Source organism: Musa acuminata, chromosome BXJ2-9 (assembly GCF_036884655.1).
Source record: "Musa acuminata AAA Group cultivar baxijiao chromosome BXJ2-9, Cavendish_Baxijiao_AAA, whole genome shotgun sequence".
NCBI classification, from domain to species: domain Eukaryota; kingdom Viridiplantae; phylum Streptophyta; class Magnoliopsida; order Zingiberales; family Musaceae; genus Musa; species Musa acuminata.
The window spans coordinates 47,700,172-47,719,374 of NC_088346.1; the positions used below are offsets into that span (position 1 = coordinate 47,700,172).

Below are 19,203 nucleotides of genomic sequence, written 5' to 3' on the forward strand. Positions count from 1 at the left end.
AATACTCATCACCTCAATGAATAAAGATCCTCTCTTTCACAATATATTTTTCACTTCTACAAGAACATCGATCTAAAATATTGAAGTCTAGTATATACCCTCAGACCATTATGAACTGATTCATATCCTTACTTCATAGGTGTGATTAAATTTGATGTATTATATGTTGATTTGTAGGATAGTTGACTACGTAAAAGATCCATGTGTTCATACCATGGCTTTCAAGATGCATGTGAAACAAGAAGGGATCGATTGACCCACACAGAATGCTTCGATGACACACTTCCTCCTTACACTTTGGTCATCCATTTTTCAGCTTCATAGAATATTCAACAAAAAAATTTAAATTTTATATTATTGAACTAAGTTTTAATATCAATGATGAAGGTTTTTAGATTTTCAAGTTGAGCGATGATGTTGGTTAGACTTTTTTTTGTTTTGTTTTTTTGATGATGATGAGTATATTGGCCTTGACACATTAGGTGAACAAATTAATGGCCACGATCAAATATTTTATTTTCCCTGATCATATTATTTTAAGGAACTTAGCCATGTCTTACCTCATTTGTGACTAATAGTGTCCTTACCTTATAAACGTGAAGGCTAACGCTTGGTCATCCTTCTTGCAACTCTCGAGTCATATTGGGGAAAACAAATGTTTGTACAACATCCTATTAATCATGAAAATAAAATAAAAGAATAGTTTGACACTATGTTATTACCATTATCATTAAAAGATTATGATCAAATATATAAAATAATATTTATATAATTAATTTTAATAGTCATAGTATTATAATATTAATCATAAATTATGAATGAAATAATTATATTATTAAATAAACCAATAAAATAGAATAAAACTGCTAATGTCGATCCCAAGTCTAGATAAAAAAAAAATAGAGGATTGTGTTAGGTTACTAACAACCCACGTAAAATTATATCAAATCTTATGAATATAGATTTTAATCAATTTTAGTATAGAGCTAAGTCGTCATTTGGAAGTAACGTGAGACATTTTCATCACGTAGGTGTCTCAAATTGTAAACTTTGAGATAGGAGATTATTTAAAAGCAACCTATCACATTAGCTTCTGGATGTGGTGCTAAGTAGGTAAGGGTTCTCCCATTATTTTGAACTAGTAAGAGTAAAGAACTTAGTCCAAGAATTCAGGATTAGATTAATAACTTGGAATATAAAAACACTTTCAGGGAAGGGATTAGAATTGATAGACACTATGATCAGAAAAAGATAAATATTATTTATTTATAAGAGACTAAGTGGGTAGAAAAAAAATTAGAGAGATTGACAGTATTATATTTAAATTTTAGTATACTAAAAATATTAAACACATAATCATATATGAATTATTATTGATAAGGATCATAAAAATAATATTATAGATGTAAGAATATTTAAAGATAGAATTATAGTTTCAAAATTTATAAAGGAAAAATTGTTCTAAATATTATTAGTGCTTATACCCCTCAAGATTAGATCAAATAAAAAAAAAATTTAGAAGAGAATGAATGGTCATATCGGGAAAACATATGACGAATATAAAGGATGCATGAGAGCTTTAGTTACGGAGAGAGAAATAAATATGGTATTATGATTTTTAAAGTTTATAACTTCATATAATTCTATAATTATAAATACTCACCTTAAAAAGAATTAGAAAATTTTAATTACTTACCAAGTGGTCACAATTGTAATCAAATGGACTTTTTACTCACTAGAAAGATAGATAAAATTATTTATAAGAATTATAAAGTTATACCTAGCTAAAGTTTGACAAATCAATATAGGTTGATGGTATTAGATATTTAATATAGAAAATAGAAGAAAAAAATAATAAATAAATTACTAGGACTAAATGATGAAATTTTAAAAATGATAATGTAAACTCTTTTAAAAAAAGCTAAAAAGGGAGATACTTAAAACTTAGATGAAGATAATATTAATATTATTTGGACCATGATAGCTAATAAGATTAGGAGCTTAACAAAAGTGATGCTCGATGAAACTAGAGTTAGAGGTGTAATCTCAAAGATAGAGTTGGTAGTGGTGTGAGAAAGTTTAAAAAACAATCATTACTAAAATATCATAGTTTAAATATTGATAAAATTATTAAAATAAAAAATAAAAAGATATAAAGAATATAAAAAATAGATTAGAAAACACTTAGTATGATAAGATATAAAGTTTATGATAAATTTTATAATAAATTAACAAAGATAGTGAAAAAGATATATATTGAATTACTAAAGCTAGAAAAAGAAAATATATGGATTTAGGTAGTATTAGATATATTAAAGATAAAGATTAAAGAATACATATTAATGATAATGTGATTAAAAAATAAAAAAAATTATTTTTATAAATTTTTCAATAATTATTTAATAAAAGATATTTATTGATAAATATCAATGATAGATTTAATAATAATAAATTTATTCATAAAATTAGAACTAATAAAGTAAAGATGCATTAAAGAAAATAAAAATAGCTAAGAGTGTGTGGCTTGATGGTATCCCTATGGGCATCAGGAGTCTTGTATAATCATCGGATATCTTTGAGATTAAAATAATAATTTTATAAGACAGTTGTGAGATCAATAATACTTTATAGATTCAAGTATTGGATAATTAAAAAATATATTAAAAAATTTTATGTTACCAATATAAGAATATTAAGATGGATTTTTGAAGCTATTAGAAAAATATGAAAAAAATACTTTAAGATGGTTTGGGTATGTGCTTAGGAGACTTTTGAATGTTAGAAAAGATAAGCTAATTAATAATAGTGATATGAAGAGAGGTAGAGGAAGATCTAAAATAACTTTAATAAAAATTATAAATAAAAATTTAAATACTCTGAATTTAACTAAACATATGACTTTTTATATATCTCAATTACGATAAAAGATACATGTAGTTTATCCCAAATAGTTGAGATTTATAATTTTATTGTTATTATTAAAAATCAGTAAAATAGAAGGTTAAAATGATGTAAGATGTATGTCATCATCAGTTAATTTATTATTTACTTTTATATTTTTATTATTTTATTATTTGACAGATCACTATAATAAGATTGTCTTTGATTAATATTTAAACTGTATTTATATATTTCAAAATTTTATTATTTTATTTATAAATATATAATTAATAATATTTTACTATGTATCTATCATTATCATGGTGCAAATGCTGCTTCTTTTACAATTTCTTAGTTTTTTTTTTTGTATTATTTTTCATGAATATCTTATTTTTATTAATTTAATTTATATTATTTATTATATTCTGTAGATTATTTTAAAGAACATTGATTAAAATATAGCATTTCATTTATTTTAAATGCCAATAAAATCAAATTGTCTTTTATTAATATTTTCTTGGTTTATTTGACTGTTTGATCGTTTCAATAAAAAACAAAAGTTATTATTGTATTATTTTTATTTAAATTAATTATATAATTTTATTTTATATGTTAGTATATTTTATGATAGTTTTAATGTTATCTTATTTTACGACTATTTTTTCATAAATTATATGTAAAGTATTTTTATAATATTAGTTTGAACCAATTTTAGAATTGGAGGACTGATTGAACCAGTTCAATGGGAGAAAAAGAAGGGGGAAAAGTGCCCTCAACTTTTCGAGGGCATTTCTAGGGAATTCTCCCATGTTAATTTTCTATTTTTATTCCTTGATATTTTTTCCTATGGAACTGTGCCAATATAGGGATGATTAATCTTCAAGCCTTCAGCACATTCTCATAATATTAATTTAATTTTAGGTATTAGAGTGAAAAAAACTAAAATAATAATATTAATGATCATCGCTTACGATAATATTTTTTAAAGTTCTTTTTTTATTTTCTCCTAGTTGGTGCCTCTGTTTTCTTTTTTTTTTTTTTCACGCCTAGTACCACTATTTTGTATACTTTCATAAATATATTTCTATTTTTTTTCTTATCTGTTGTCTTCGTCCGATCAACACCATCGCTCTTTACTACTCATTACTAGCTACCTTCTTAGCTCGTTACGCCCATTGTCTCCATGCTCTACTCCCATCAGGAGGTATCATCGTCTTTGTGCGACGTCATTTCTTGTTCATCATGTCTATACGCTTGTGGATAATATAAGTTTACCTCTCTTACACAAGTAAAAACCACATGATTAAGGAAACCAAATCTAATCATTTCCTAAAGAATGTAAACTATTTACTTCCTAAATATTAAATCACTCATTAGGAAATAAATCAATTAATAATTTAATTGATTAGTAGAATTCCTAACTTATCCATATGATTAAGGAAACCAAATCTAATCATTTCCTTAACTATAATACACAAATATAGAAGTTAATAATAAATTAATATATCATTTATAGTAATTAATTTATGTTAAGGAAAAAAAAATTATCGATGATTACACTTTGACTTGATCCAGCTTCCGATTGATACAAATAGGGACTCATGGTTCGACTTCCACATCTCAAAGTTGAGAGGTTGAGAGGTTGAGAGGCAAGAGAAGTGAAGCCAGTGAAGAGAGAGAGAGAGAGAGAGAGAGAGAATGACGATAATAGGGAAGAAAGCCTCTTATGCCATTGCATTATCTGCCTCTCGCCAATCCTCTTCTTTGTGGCAGTCTATCATAAGAGTCGGTGCTGCTCGTCTGGGCTGGCCATACTCCATTGATCCCAAAGATTCTCGTGATACAGAAAAAGAGAACGAGATGCAACCCACGGTGAGATCTCTCACTGATATGATAGGGTTAATTATAGTTTATTTTTTTATAATTAATTATCTTTAGTATCTCGTTCTTTATATTTTAAAAATTATATTGAGAACTTTATATTTATGAAAATAAAATATTTAATCTTATTTCTTTTCACGTCGTCGATTATTGATGAAAACACCGTAGGATTTATCAATGAAAATGTGTTAACTTTATCTCACTTTAGTTTATCACTAATATTTTCATCAACAGAATTGACGACGTGAGAAGAAACGAAATTAAATGTTTTTCTTTCATAAATATATGAATCTCAATATAACTTTTAAAAATATAGAGATCGAAATACTAAAGATAACTAATTAGAGGAGATAATATATAATTAGTTTATATAATACCTGCATATATAAATATTATCTCAAGTCTTGTGTTATAATATGAATATATTTTATAGGTCGGAGGAGATCAATTGCTTGTATTGAACAAAACTCAACGCGGGCCGACAAAGCCAGACCCAAGTGAAGGGGCAGGAGGCAAAATCAACTGATCAGTGTCAAACATGAAAGATCGCTAATTGGCTTTTGCATGTGAATTGTTATGTAATGCATGATAAGTATGTGTACATTTTGAAGGTTTGTTGATCACAAAGTTCAATGTTTTGTGTGTTCATGAAGTTGAAGTTGAACTTTTGGGTACTTCGTTTAACATTTTCTCATCCTTTACTATTTTTAAGGCTCCTCTCATACTATAAGTTCTCGAGATATAAATTTATTCGTGCTCGAAGTTTATTGAGTAAATATTTTTCAAACCCTATTGATTTTCAAGTAGTTAGCCTTCGTTATGTCATACAAGAAGTAATTTCTTAAGTTAGAACTTTGTTTTTTTATTTAGTCCATCTCAATTCTTCTAGAATTAATTTCTTTAATCATTCTTTATTAGATCAATTTAATATCTAGAATATTTTAAAACTAATTTATGTGTCGTAAATTGAGTTGATCGGAAATAACTAGCCCATAAACTCATTCACCTTATAATTGATAAAAAATCATGATAGAGATACACATCGAATAACATCTCTACTTGCTTATATCCTTAATTAATTTATGATTTGAGAATCAATTTGAATGATTGATTGAAAAAATCTCTCCCTCAAAACCTATAAATACTCATCATCTCAATGAATAAAGATCCTCCCTTTCACAATATATTCTTCACTTCTACAAGAACATCGATCTAAAATATTGAAGTCTAGTATATACCCACCCTCAGACCATTACGAACTGATTCATATCCTTACTTCATAGGTGTGATTAAATTTGATGTATTATATGTTGATTTGTAGGATAGTTGACTACGTAAAAGATCCATATGTTCATACCATGACTTTCAAGATGCTTCGATGACACACTTCCTCTTTACACTTTGGTCATCCATTTTTCAGCTTCATAGAATATTCAACAAAAAAAATTTAATTTTATATTATTGAACTAAGTTTTAATATCAATGATGAAGGTTTTTAGATTTTCAAGTTGAGCGATGATGTTGGTCAGACTTTTTTGTTTTTTTTGATGATGATGAGTATATTGGCCTTGACACATTAGGTGAACAAATTAATGGCCACGATCAAATATTTTATTTTCCCTGATCATATTATTTTAAGGAACTTAGCCATGTCTTATCTCATTTGTGACTAATAGTGTCCTTATCTTATAAACGTGAAGGCTAACGCTTGGTCATCCTTCTTGCAACTCTCGAGTCGGGAAAACAAATGTTTGTACAACATCCTATTAATCATGAAAATAAAATAAAAGAATAGTTTGACACTATGTTATTACCATTATCATTAAAAGATTATGATCAAATATATAAAATAATATTTATATAATTAATTTTAATAGTCATAGTATTATAATATTAATCATAAATTATGAATGAAATAATTATATTATTAAATAAACTAATAAAATAGAATAACACTGCTAATGTCAATCCCAAGTCTAAATAAAAAAAAAAAAGTAGAGAATTGCGTTAGGTCACTAACAACCCACATAAAATTATATCAAATCTTATGAATATGAATTTTAATCAATTTTAGTATAGAGTTAAGTCGTCATTTGGAAGTAACGTGAGACATTTTCACCACCTAGGTGTCTCAAATTGCAAACTTTGAGATAGGAGATTATCTAAAAGCAACCTATCACATTAGCTTCTGGATGTGGTGCTAAGTAGGTAAGGGTTCTCTCGTTATTTTGAACTAGTAAGAGTAAAGAACTTAGTCCAAGAATTGAGGGTTAGATTAGTATCTTGAAATATAAAAACACTTTCAAGGATTAGAATTGATAGACGAAAAAGATAAATATTATTTATTTATAAGAGACTAAGCGGGTAGAAAAAAAATTAGAGAGATTAACAGTATTATATTTAAAATTTAGTATACTAAAAATATTAAACACATAATCATATATGAATTATTATTGATAAGGATCATAAAAATAATATTGTAGATGTAAAAAGATTTGAAGATAGAATTATAGTTTCAAAATTTATAAAGGAAAAAATATTTTAAATATCATTATAGTTTTTAAAACCACAATAGTTAGAACAAGAATTGAGTATTGGATAATTAAGACAATTGTGAGATCAATAGAAAAATATGAAAAAAATACTTTAAGATGGTTTGGGTATGTGCTTAGGAGACTTTCGGACGTCGTAGTTAGAAAATATAAGCTAATTAATAATAATGGTATGAAAAGAGGTAGAGGAAGATCTAAAATAACTTTAATAAAAATATAAATAAAAATTTAAATACTCTAAATTTAATTAAACATATGACTTTTTATATCTTTCAATTACGAGAAAAGATACATGTAGTTTATCCCAAATAGTTGAGATTTATAATTTTGTTATTATTATTGAAATCAGTAAAATAGAAGGTTAAAATGATGTAAGATGTATGTCATCACTAGTTAATTTAATATTTACTTTTATATTTTTTTTATTTTATTATTTGACATATCACTATAATAAGATTGTCTTTGATTAATATTTAAACTTTATTTATTTGTTTCACAATTTTATTATTTTATTTATAAATATATAATTAATAATATTTTACTATGTATCTATCATTATCATGGTGCAAATGCTGCTTCTTTTACAATTTCTTTTTTTTTTTTTTTTGTATTATTTTTCATGAATATATTATTTTTATTAATTTAATTTATATTATTTATTATATTCTATAGATTATTTTAACAAACATTGATTAAAATATAGCATTTCATTTATTTTAAATGCCAATAAAATCAAATTGTCTTTTATTAATATTTTCTTGGTTTATTTGACTGTTTGATCGTTTCAATAAAAAACAAATGTTATTATTGTATTATTTTTATTTAAATTAATTCTATAATTTTATTTTATATGTTATTATATTTTATGATAGTTTTAATGTTATCTTATTTTATGATTACTTTTTCATAAATTATATATAAAGTATTTTTATAATATTAGTTTGAACCAATTTTAGAATTGGAGGACTGATTGAACCAGTTCAATGGGAGAAAAAGAAGCGGGAAAAGTGCCCTCAAACTTTTCGAGGGTATTTTCATCTTTTCGAGAGCATTTCTAGGGAATTCTCCCATGTTAATTTTCTATTTTTATTCCTTGATTTTTTTTCCTATGGAACTGTGCCAATATAGGGATGATTAATCTTCAAGCCTTCAGCACATTCTCATAATATTAATTTAATTTTAGGTATTAGAGTGAAAAAAACTAAAATAATAATATTAATGATCATCGCTTACGATAATATTTTTTAAAGTTCTTTTTTTATTTTCTCCTAGTTGGTGCCTCTATTTTCTTTTTCTTTTTTTTTCACGCCTAGTACCACTATTTTTTATACTTTCATAAATGTATTTCTATTTTCTTTCTTATCCGTTGCCTTCGTCCGATCAACGCCATCGCTCTTTACTACTCATTACTAGCTACCTTCTTAGCTCGTCACGTCCATTGTCTCCATGCTCCGCTCCCATCAAGAGGTATCATCGTCTTTGTGCGATGTCCTTTCTCGTTCATCATGTCTATACGCTTGTGGACAATATAAGTTTACCTCTCTCACATAAGTAAAAACCACAAACAACAAAGACAAAAATGTTGTGAAGGGTCATCGAATAAGGTGTCATCTTGATGTGGGCAATAGCCTTATAGTGGGTGATGGCCATACAAGCATCGTGGGCTAAGGGTGTGATGAGAGAAGGTATCATGGGATATAAGGATATACCAAAAAATAACCTTGTGGGCATGCGTTTAACCATGATCCTCTGATATAGGTAATGAAACTTAACCACAATTATATTTCTAATAGAATTATAATCATTATTATCATTTTGGGTTCAATCAGGATTGATTGAGTTGTCAAAGGTTGTGAAGCCCTCGTCATTAATTGGGTGCAGGTGGATGACAATGCAACGTCGTTGGCGAGGGTGATGGCGAAATTGTAAGACTGCAAGGTGATGAGTAGAAAAGAGATGAGAAAGACATTTTCAAGATTATTAGGGATACCTTCTTGTAAAAAATAAAAATGATCATATATATATATATATATATATATATATATATATATATATATATATATATATATATATATATATATATATATATATATATATAATAAGGTCTAGCCGCGCACGAGCGCCACCAACTTGGTAAGGCAAAGTAACAGACTCCTTCCACGTGTCTGAGCGCCTAATAATGACGTGATGAGGGGTTGCCAATGAACGCTCCTGATGGTCGAGATCTCATCAAGTGCAGATGTACGTGGATCCGATAGTACTGGGAAACCCAAGAAAATGAATCCGGGTAGGTGGCGCAGCAGCTCCACGAACATTAATGGTAGCCACAGAAAGACCCCATGCCACCGGTGAGACAACCACCACGCAACAAAATTTTCTAGATAAGATTGGATCTCCAACGTGGCGACACCTAATGCGAACGTGACGCGAACATTAAGTACACATCACCGACCCCGGGTGAACCGCAATGGTGATGGATCGCATCATGGCAGTGCCAGCCTCAGGATAACATGCAGCTATGCATGTTCTTTGGACTTTTCGGCACCCACGTTTTCCACCTGAAACAAATGAAACAACCAAATCGATCTCTATAAACCTATAGTTTCTCACATACCACCGTTCAATTAGTAGCTCATATATGTATGTAATGCTCCCAACAACGGGTACAAAGAGTCAAAAGCCGCTCGACGCAAGACCAAGCAATCGAAACTTTGACGGATTCAAAATTATGATCTCCGGTCAATCTCCCACCAACCCCTCCCTCGCCCCACATGCCACAATCCACCAACCATGGTTATATATCGAAACAACCGTTCGGACAGTAAATATCACGAATTATCGGATCTCTATTTATTATATAAAAAATATATATATTTTATTTTTACGAAATTATGATTTTATTAATATTTTCTTAAATTAAAAAAAATATTCTGTCACATAAAATGACATTAATCCAAATTTCAATTCGTTTTTTCATCAAGTCAGTCAGACAAAGGCGGTGAATGTCTCAGTGGTATTATCGTGAAATAATAATATTCTACCCCGCCGGCTAAAGATATAAATGCAACACCCGCAAAACCTCCGGCTGTCCTGCGCCATTCATCGGGCCGTTATCGTGCCGGCGGTGCATCCTCTCCCCGATCTGTTGGGTTTCCGGCCGAATTCTCATCCTCCCATCGAGACGGGGGTTGATGCAATGCCCTGCTGATCTTGATGGGAGGTGGGTATTCCGGTGATTTACAGTGAATTGTAGGAGGCTTTTGAGTAAACTCCTATTTTGGTTCGGTTTGGTTCGATCGAGCGATGGAGGTGGCCGCGGTGCTGAGCTTGCAATCCTGTTCCTCGATCGGCTTGGACAGATCCGGAAACAAGAATGGTTGCTCCGTGAGGCTTCCGGATCGGTGGTCGGAGCAGAGAAAGGTGCAGGCGGTTAGATTTGGAGATTCAAGGAACATTGGGGCTCCACTTCGATCTGGTTATCCGGAACTGAAGATTGCATGTTGCTCCAAGAAAAATACGGGTGAGTATATCTTTTAGGCTGTTTGATTTGTGCCCATTTTTATTGAAATTTTTTATTCAAAGATTTCTTTCATTAGAGTAACAGAAAGAAAAAAGAACCTAGATTCTGTGATTTAGAATAAAAGTACTTGGTAGTTCTTTGAGCTGAGAAATCTTGTGGTTACTTGGAAGTGATCTGTAAACGATACAAGGATTGCAATGTTTTAGGAAAAGTGGAGCGAAAAATATAGGTTTTGGGGAGTAATTTATGAGGACATGAAAGATATATGTTATTATCCTTTGTTATCCTTCTTTGTTCTTATGGAAGTTGGAAAGCACTTCATGATTGATTTAAAGGTCCTCTCGGATTATTCCCTTAAGTTATGGAATTTCCTTCATCGCTACTCATATATTTGCCTGATGGTGCTCTATAAAGATATGATAGTGCTTAGATCATGTTATCGACATGCTTCGAAGGTGGGGTTTCAAGTTTCTTAATTATGCATTTTCAAGAGTTAAGTTGCCTTGTTTACATCTATGGTTCTATTCAGCAACAAGTAGTAGCAAAACATCAAATTGGTGTCGAGACATGCTCGATGTTCGGCATGCTTACAAAAAAGATCCTAATGATGGTTGGTTTATTGACAAATTTTGCTATTGAAGAAAAGACTGTTGAGTTATATATGTCTGTCAACGACATGGATGACTACTTCCATCCTGGTAAGTGTATTTTGGACAAATATGCAGGAGCCCTATTTTCTAATATCAAATTGGGTATGTCTGCCTGTTGATCCTACTATTTACTGATTTACTTGTCCTGTCCTTTAAATTTAAAATCCATACCTCTCGTTCAATTTGATCTTTGTTCTTCCTTTTTGTGAATTTCCAAATTTATCTGAGTTTTTATTTACCAATTTATTATTCATGTTTTAACATCGAGTTTTCAAGAACATCAAACATCTGTCAGTGAGTGTTTACCAATGATATGGACTCTGTTTTTGGATTTGAAAATTAATTCCCACAACTTTCTTTGGTCATTAGTTGTCCTTATGTGTCTTTTTTTACCATGTAGGATCGGAGAACTTCCATAACTCTGTTGATGCAGCTCTCATACTCAAGGTAGGAAATTATGCCTTTGATGGATGATGTTATGTTGTCATTCTTAAGGTGTAAAACACAAACAAGGATAAGTAGTCAAATTGTCTGTTTCCAATGATCTGACTGATAGAAGGCATTTAATTGCAGAATAAGTCAGAAGATGTTTTTCCCTACTTGAATGGGCGTTGTATATATCTTGTTGGTGAGTATCTGATTGATGAAGATGTCAATAGTCAGTTAGGTGTCTATGTTAAACAGTTGTTCTTTTGTTTCTGTGGTGACCTAACATTTGAAACTGTATTTCCACAGGAATGATGGGTTCTGGGAAGAGTACAGTAGGAAAGATATTATCTGAAGTGCTATGCTATTCTTTTTTCGATAGGTGCGTTTCTATTGATGTGCAAAATAGTCATTGACTTGGTGGACTCGTATGTAGGAAACTATATAATGCCTATTATAGTGCTTATGCTTCTGGGGGATAAAATTTGTGTGCTTATTGGTTTTTTCCAGTGATAAATTGGTCGAGCAGGCGGTTGGTGTTTCATCTGTTGCTCAGATTTTTAAGGACCATAGCGAAGCCTTCTTCCGAGATAATGAGGTCTTTTCAACTTACCTTGTTGGCAGTTGGATCCTGAGTCTTTATTTACAGTCATTAGACAATAGAAGAGGTTAAACAATTATTGTAGTGGTGGTAGAAGAGAAGACATAAAAAAAATTAATAGAGATTATAAATAAATATTCACAATACTCTTAGATTAACCAAAAATATGATTTTTTACATAGCTCATATCTCAATGATGGAAACAGATCCAGAGCATTATGGTTTTATTGCTATAGTAGTCAATAATAAATATGTGTTTTACTATTTTATAATATCAACATCTTAAAAATAGGTCAAGTTCTGTATTTAACATGCATTTTTCAGGAAAAGAAAACTAGAGACTAAATCCTTATTCTTCTCTCTGGTACATGTTCAGAGTAAAGTGCTGAAGGACTTGTCATCTATGCACCGCTTGGTTGTTGCGACTGGTGGTGGTGCTGTCATTCGACCAATCAACTGGTAGGAGGCTGATGCATGTGATTGTAGGTTCACTTTCTTGGTGTCAACATGAATCGCTGTGATAGTGTGATTTATGTTTTCAGGAAGTATATGAAGCAGGGGCTAACAGTCTGGTTAGATGTTCCTTTGGAAGCTCTAGCAAGGCGAATTGCTGCTGTGGGTACTGCTTCCCGCCCTCTCCTGCATCAAGAATCTGGTGATCCTTACAAAAAGGTATACTTGTCTTCTAAGCACCATTGATTCATGTCTTAATCATTACCTATCTCAGGTATGAATATGAGCTAAGATTCATGTCTTAAATAGAACCACTTAGCATCAGTCCTTTCTGGCTCATGCTAAGTGGTTCTATTTAAGATGGAAAGATTAACTTAAATGTATGAATAATTTTCTTCTCTGCAGTTGTCTTGTTTGCTAAAATTTTTTTCTACTTTTACTATATTTGTTTAGCCAACCTTGCAGATAACCAATTTGCGAAGCTTAGCTCGGTAGGAAAACTGTGTATGTTATTTGGATAGAAAAAGATAATGGTCTAACCAAGGTCTTCAATTTTCGAATAATACCGCTTGTACCGGGCGGTACGTATCGATACACGGATCGCCTACAATCGGACGGTATATATATATATATATATATATATATATATACCGAGCCATATACCGAACGGTATATCGCTCGGTATATAGTACCGTACCGTACCGAGCGAATCTTGAAACTCTAGTACGGTACGATATTTCAATCCTTGGGTCTAACGAACTAACTTAAAGCTATAGGTGTATATCAGGAAATTTTTATATGCTGCATGTATGTTATTATTGATCATGGCTTAAATGTGGCTGTTGTTCAGGCTTTTGCAAAGCTTACTACACTCTCAGAGCAAAGGGGGAAGGCATATGCCAATGCTGATGCAAGAGTATGCCTTGATGGTATGCTTGTGTTAATTAATGTGTGCTTACCCTATATTAGCAAACATTTGAGCTCCAACAAGACTTCCCCCTATGGATCGATCAATTATTTTTTGCCTTAACATTGCTTGGATTAAATTGAGTAACTCCAAAATCTTCATTGTTCATGCAGATATTGCAGCTAAACAGGGTCATGGAGACGTTTCTGTCCTTACACCAACTGATATAGCCCTCGAGGCACGTAACTCTCCTGTTTACAGTATTTTATTCGTGTCTCAAGTTTCAAAACCTTCAAAGATTCCTTAAAGAATCTTCTTAAAACTAAAACATGTCTAAAATCTCTTCGTTCTGTTCTGCAGGCGCTTATGAAGCTTGAGTGCTTCCTTACCGAGAACTCATCGGTTACCAATAGCCAATATATTCAGGGTTGAATACCTCATCATCCCTGGATCCTATCTTAATTGCACCTTGTGCCTTTTACAACTTTTTTATCATTTTTTTAGTATTTATTCATTGAAATAAGTTGCTGTTCAGTATTGTTAAGTGAATAAAATTGCTGCAAAGAGCTTCAACGTCCAGATGTTTGAGGAAATTTCCCAGCATCTAAATTGGCTTCAGTTTTGTAGGATATGGTGAAGTGCAAATTATAGTTGAAACTTTGTTCAGGTCAAGAAAAAGTTTCTTGACTTTAGAGTGAGGTGTAGATAACTGCAACATATATACGAAGTAGACAACAGTTTCTCAGACCGAGCTGCCCTTTTATTACCCCCAAACACTACGTACATGATACATACATCATACATACTATCTACGATGCCCTTCTATGTAAAGCTCCGTGCACACAACATGCATATATGTATATTGCGGTTTATGTAACAGTGTCACCCAGACGCAGGTGGCCTTGGGAGATATCGATTGCCCTGACATTACGAGCGATCGACCAATTGGCTTACAGGGCATCTATAACTAACACTTCAATCATGGAAAGACAAATTGATTGGAATAGGAGAATCAAACGTTAGGTCAGAGAGCATCATATCAGAAGATTAGACGTCGAGTTGGAGAATTGGTTGACGTGCCGAAAGATAGACTTTGTGTCATAAGTTCGGGCATCAAGCTAGGAGGATTGGATATTACGCCAAGAAGATCAGATGTTGCAGTAGGACAACATGCCGATGGATCGAGCAATACACTAAAGGACAGGACGATGCATCGAAGGTTCGGACGAAGTATCATATGAACCAATGACATGCTTAATAACATATGATTCATGTTTGTAATCGTTTGTGTTTTGATCGAAGTAGTTTAGGTTTTAATTGAGTTAGTTTTGGGTATAACTATGTCAACTTGATTAGAGGCCCATTGAGCCTAAATTAAGGTTGATTTGGGCCTATTGGAAGGCCATTTTGTGACTTGAAGTTGGGCCAAGCGGTGGAAGCGTTTGTGAGTTGGAAAGTATAAAATGTACTTTTGTAGAAAACCCGATGGTGGTACCGCCCAGTGTCAAGCGATGGTACCGCCCAAATTGGGTGGTGGTATTGCCAATGCACAAAGTGGCAGGCGATAATACCACCAGTACCTTGATAATCCTTATTTGGGGCCTATAAATGCCCCACTCATTTTTGCTTGAGATAAGTAAGAAAAAGAGTAGAAAGGGGAAAGAATTATTGAGAATAAAAGTGTTTTAAGGAAGAGTAATCTCTTCCTCGTAGAGTTAGAAGTCTTTTAAGGAAGGAGTGAGGTGTAAATGTTCTCTCTTGAGCTTGTGAAAAGGAGAAAGGAGAAAGGATTGTAACAAAGATAGTTAATCTGCACCTATTGAAAAGAAGATCGGTAGTGAAAGCCAATGACCTCGAGTGAAAAAGAATTGGGAGTGTACATATGTTGGGATTACCGAACCACTATAAATTTGTTTACATTTCCTTTGTACTTTTTATTCCTATTACAAATTGATTTACTTGCTCACTACTCTTTTGCATATTGTAAGTTAAACATATTTCCGATATGGGTTTGATCGAATGGGTTTTCAAATCATAATTTTTCAAAAGTACTAATTCAACCCCCCCTCCCCCCCAAGTGCCTTTACAGTCCTAACACTTCCGTCATGGTGAATTTTGGTGCTTTTCGAGTCCTTCAATCAAACTTGTCTCAAATGTGAGAGGAGAGAGATTGACTCCCTCCCTATAAATCCCTCGTTACCATGTGGGGTGATGCTTATTCTTCTATTTAAGCCTTTAGGGCCTTCTCAAAAGCCTTATGTTTCGCCTCCAAGGCCTCCTTAAAAGTCTTCTCTACTTCATTTTGGTTCCCTGTAGGGCGAGTCGATCCGAGTTCCTCGTAGCCCCGATATCGATTTTGCAGTAAGATAGTCTTTCACCATCCTACCCTTCTGCCTCCTCAGGTCGAGATGTCTCTCCTTTATCACACAAGTTCATCTCGACTCCTAGCCACTAGAAGGTCGAGGTTAGCTTTCTACCTTTGGACAACCTAAGGGCCGAGGAGGTCTTCACCTCCCCCTCATCATGGGAGGTAGTTCCCATGAACCCAAAGATTCTTTGGGGTTTAGAGTCTATGAAAAACTCGCATGATTATGATTCAATGGTACTTGCGTCACTCCTTATCACTTGTGAACTAGGTGCTCCATCTCAATCGAGTTTGATTTGCATGTCCCCCAACCTGATCAACATCCATTCAACCCTATGCTCGGGTTCTTTTGCATGTCGTGCGACACCCTCAAGGTGGGACTTTATCTTTTCCTCCACTATGTGATAATGTCTTACCTTTAATGGTGGAAGATATCAACCTTTTAGATGATGCCTAACTCATGGTGCTATATGATAGTGTTCATCGGAGAATGCTGGTATGCTGATATTACCTTGACCCGTAAACTTTTCATTGCTTGTTTTCGACAATGCAAGGGGAAAAGTGGCTACTACCTGGCTATTTATGGGGGATTAAAAGTTAGTAGTGACCTTTCTAACCACAAGGGTTGGAAGGAGAGCTTCTTTCTCATAGGTTTAGGTTGGGATTGGGAGGTTCACTTTCACCTTGTCGGCACACTACATAGATAACACCCCTTCCCTCTTATTGGATGAGAAGGTGAGTCAATAGGGGATATACTTCCTTCCTCTCAGGTCATCCAAAAGATGGACGATGAATGGTTGATCGATGTAGGTCTCAACCCGGCTCCTCGGGGTATAACCCAAACACCTCGCCACTTCACCTTACTTCTCTTTTTGATCCTTTGTAGCATTATGGTTTTGATCCTCTACAAGTATGAATCTACACTCTTTAAAGAGAAAGAGGCTTAACTCCTCTTCGGGTATGACGATGGCCTCTTCGGCTCTAGCCATTATTCATAAGTCATCGCTCGAGGTGTCTAACTTGACTCAGCATGGCCATTTTACCAGCACCAACAAGCCAAAGAAGAAGTAAAAGATTATCGTGAGGAAGGTGCCCTACCCCCGAAGGGATGAGGAAACCGAGGGGTCAATTCTAAAGAGAGAACCAAATGAAGTACCTCCTACCTCTGCAATATCGGCACCTTTAGAGGGTCCCCAAAGTTCTAAGTCTTCTTTGAAAAAAAGAGGAAAAAGGCAAAGGTTGATGTTCGACCTGTGCGAGGACAAGCCCTTGTCCTTCACAACTTTACAAATAGCCAACCTACCACACCCAAGTCTGAATGCACTATTGCAACTGAGATGGTAGGGTTTTTGAGAGGGGTAGAAAGTGTGAGGCAATGGTGAGGCTTTAGAGCAATATTGTTGTAAGTCCTTGTGTTCAACGGTGGTGAAGTAGATCTATTGTTCTCCTTCGGAGGTTTTGATCACCACCTGCTACCGCAACAAAGTGCTAGTAAGTTAGGTTGTAGCTATCCCCTTGAGTATTATGTTGCTCATCTACTTGTCTTTGATTTGCAGCACTATCACTATATAACGACCCTTATTGACTGTGTATGGGATGTTGACTCGATCATTCACCATCAATCCCTTATAAGTGACAATCTTCGGAAAGAGATTAACGGGTTAGAGGGAAGAGCCCCTTTAGTTGTTGCTGAGGCAGAGGCTCGGGGGGGCAAGCTGATGAGACAACTAGAGGAGGCCAAGCAATGCCTTGTCGACTTCATTGAGCAATTGAAGATAGTCCAAGGTAATAACCGTGACATAGAGGATGAGTTGTTGAAACTCACCCTGGAGTTGGATTTGATGAGGATGAGCAACTTGGAGCTCGTCAAGCAGGTCGTGGCAACCAACAATCAGGTCATAGTGACCAATAAGTGGGTCATGAGTACCACCGAGTGGTTCAAGGTATAAAGGAAGTGCTAGAGGTCGAGCAACACATGGTACCAAAGTATCGGGAGGAGGCGATTGTCGATTATAAGGCATTCGTTAGGTTTATGAGGGGTTTAGAGAGGTCGAGGGTCGTCTCATACTAATTTGGATACCAAATTACCTTAGCTCGTTTTAAGGTGAGGTACCCTAAGCTAGAGCTTGTGGAAGATCCATTCACTAATTACCCCAAGGATCAAAATGTTCCGATGGTGCCCGAGGGACCTTTTAACAACAGTCTGGACTTATCGCCTTATCTCGATGCCTGAGTTGTCATTTTCCTTTGTGCTGGCCTTTTTGAGTTGTCGAGTCAGTCTACCCAACTCACTCCTTGCATCGGGTATGTCCACCCTACTAGTTTTTTATTTTGAGAGTTTAGGGTCTCATTTTGGATGTAGATGTCCGACCGAGTTGATGTAATTCCTTTTAAAGTAATAAAGTCTTTTTTTTCAATTCGTAATACTGATATCTTAAAGATACACTTTACAACTGATGCCATGGGCACGTTAGACCAATGTCCGATGCTTGGGGCATAGTCTCCCTGATCTGATCCCGAGGGATGTCTTAGAAGTAAAATTTCTTTTTATTTATAATGTGTCACGTCCTCGGCAACACCACTCGTTCTATTGTCTCGAGATAATATGTTTCGTCTTGGACAACCTCAATGATTAGATACAATCCTTCACAGTTCGACGTCAAATTCCCTCGAGACCTGGTGGGGTTGTTGACCTTAGCTTTACGGAGCAACAAGTCCCCGAGGGTGAACACCTCGATCATATAACTTGGCTATCGTTTTTTTATATCTCAGCACCCTTAGGTGTGCTTTCACTTTGACCTCGCTGATCATGTCAAGTTCAGCTCGAAGCCCTCATTCGGAGGTTTCCTTGTCAAAGCTCTTGACCTGAGTTGTTGGGAAGACTATCTCGGGTGGTAGGATAGCCTCGGTGCAGAAGGCTAAGCTGAATGACGATTCTCTCGACCCGATCTTAGGTGTCGTTTGGGAG

At 33.6% G+C, this 19,203-nt stretch overlaps 1 protein-coding gene across 1 annotated transcript; it reads left to right on the forward strand.

Moving 5' to 3' along the window:
* The first annotated feature begins 10,388 nt into the window (after positions 1 to 10,388).
* Positions 10,389 to 14,488, forward strand: LOC103999202 (shikimate kinase 3, chloroplastic). The gene is made up of 10 exons (XM_009420875.3): positions 10,389 to 10,833; positions 11,884 to 11,930; positions 12,057 to 12,111; positions 12,219 to 12,291; positions 12,420 to 12,507; positions 12,887 to 12,969; positions 13,053 to 13,182; positions 13,814 to 13,892; positions 14,044 to 14,108; positions 14,231 to 14,488. Exons 1-10 carry the CDS (start codon positions 10,617 to 10,619, stop codon positions 14,300 to 14,302), a joined length of 909 nt encoding a protein of 302 aa, XP_009419150.2. The 5' UTR covers positions 10,389 to 10,616; the 3' UTR covers positions 14,303 to 14,488.
* The last annotated feature ends 4,715 nt before the right edge of the window (positions 14,489 to 19,203 follow it).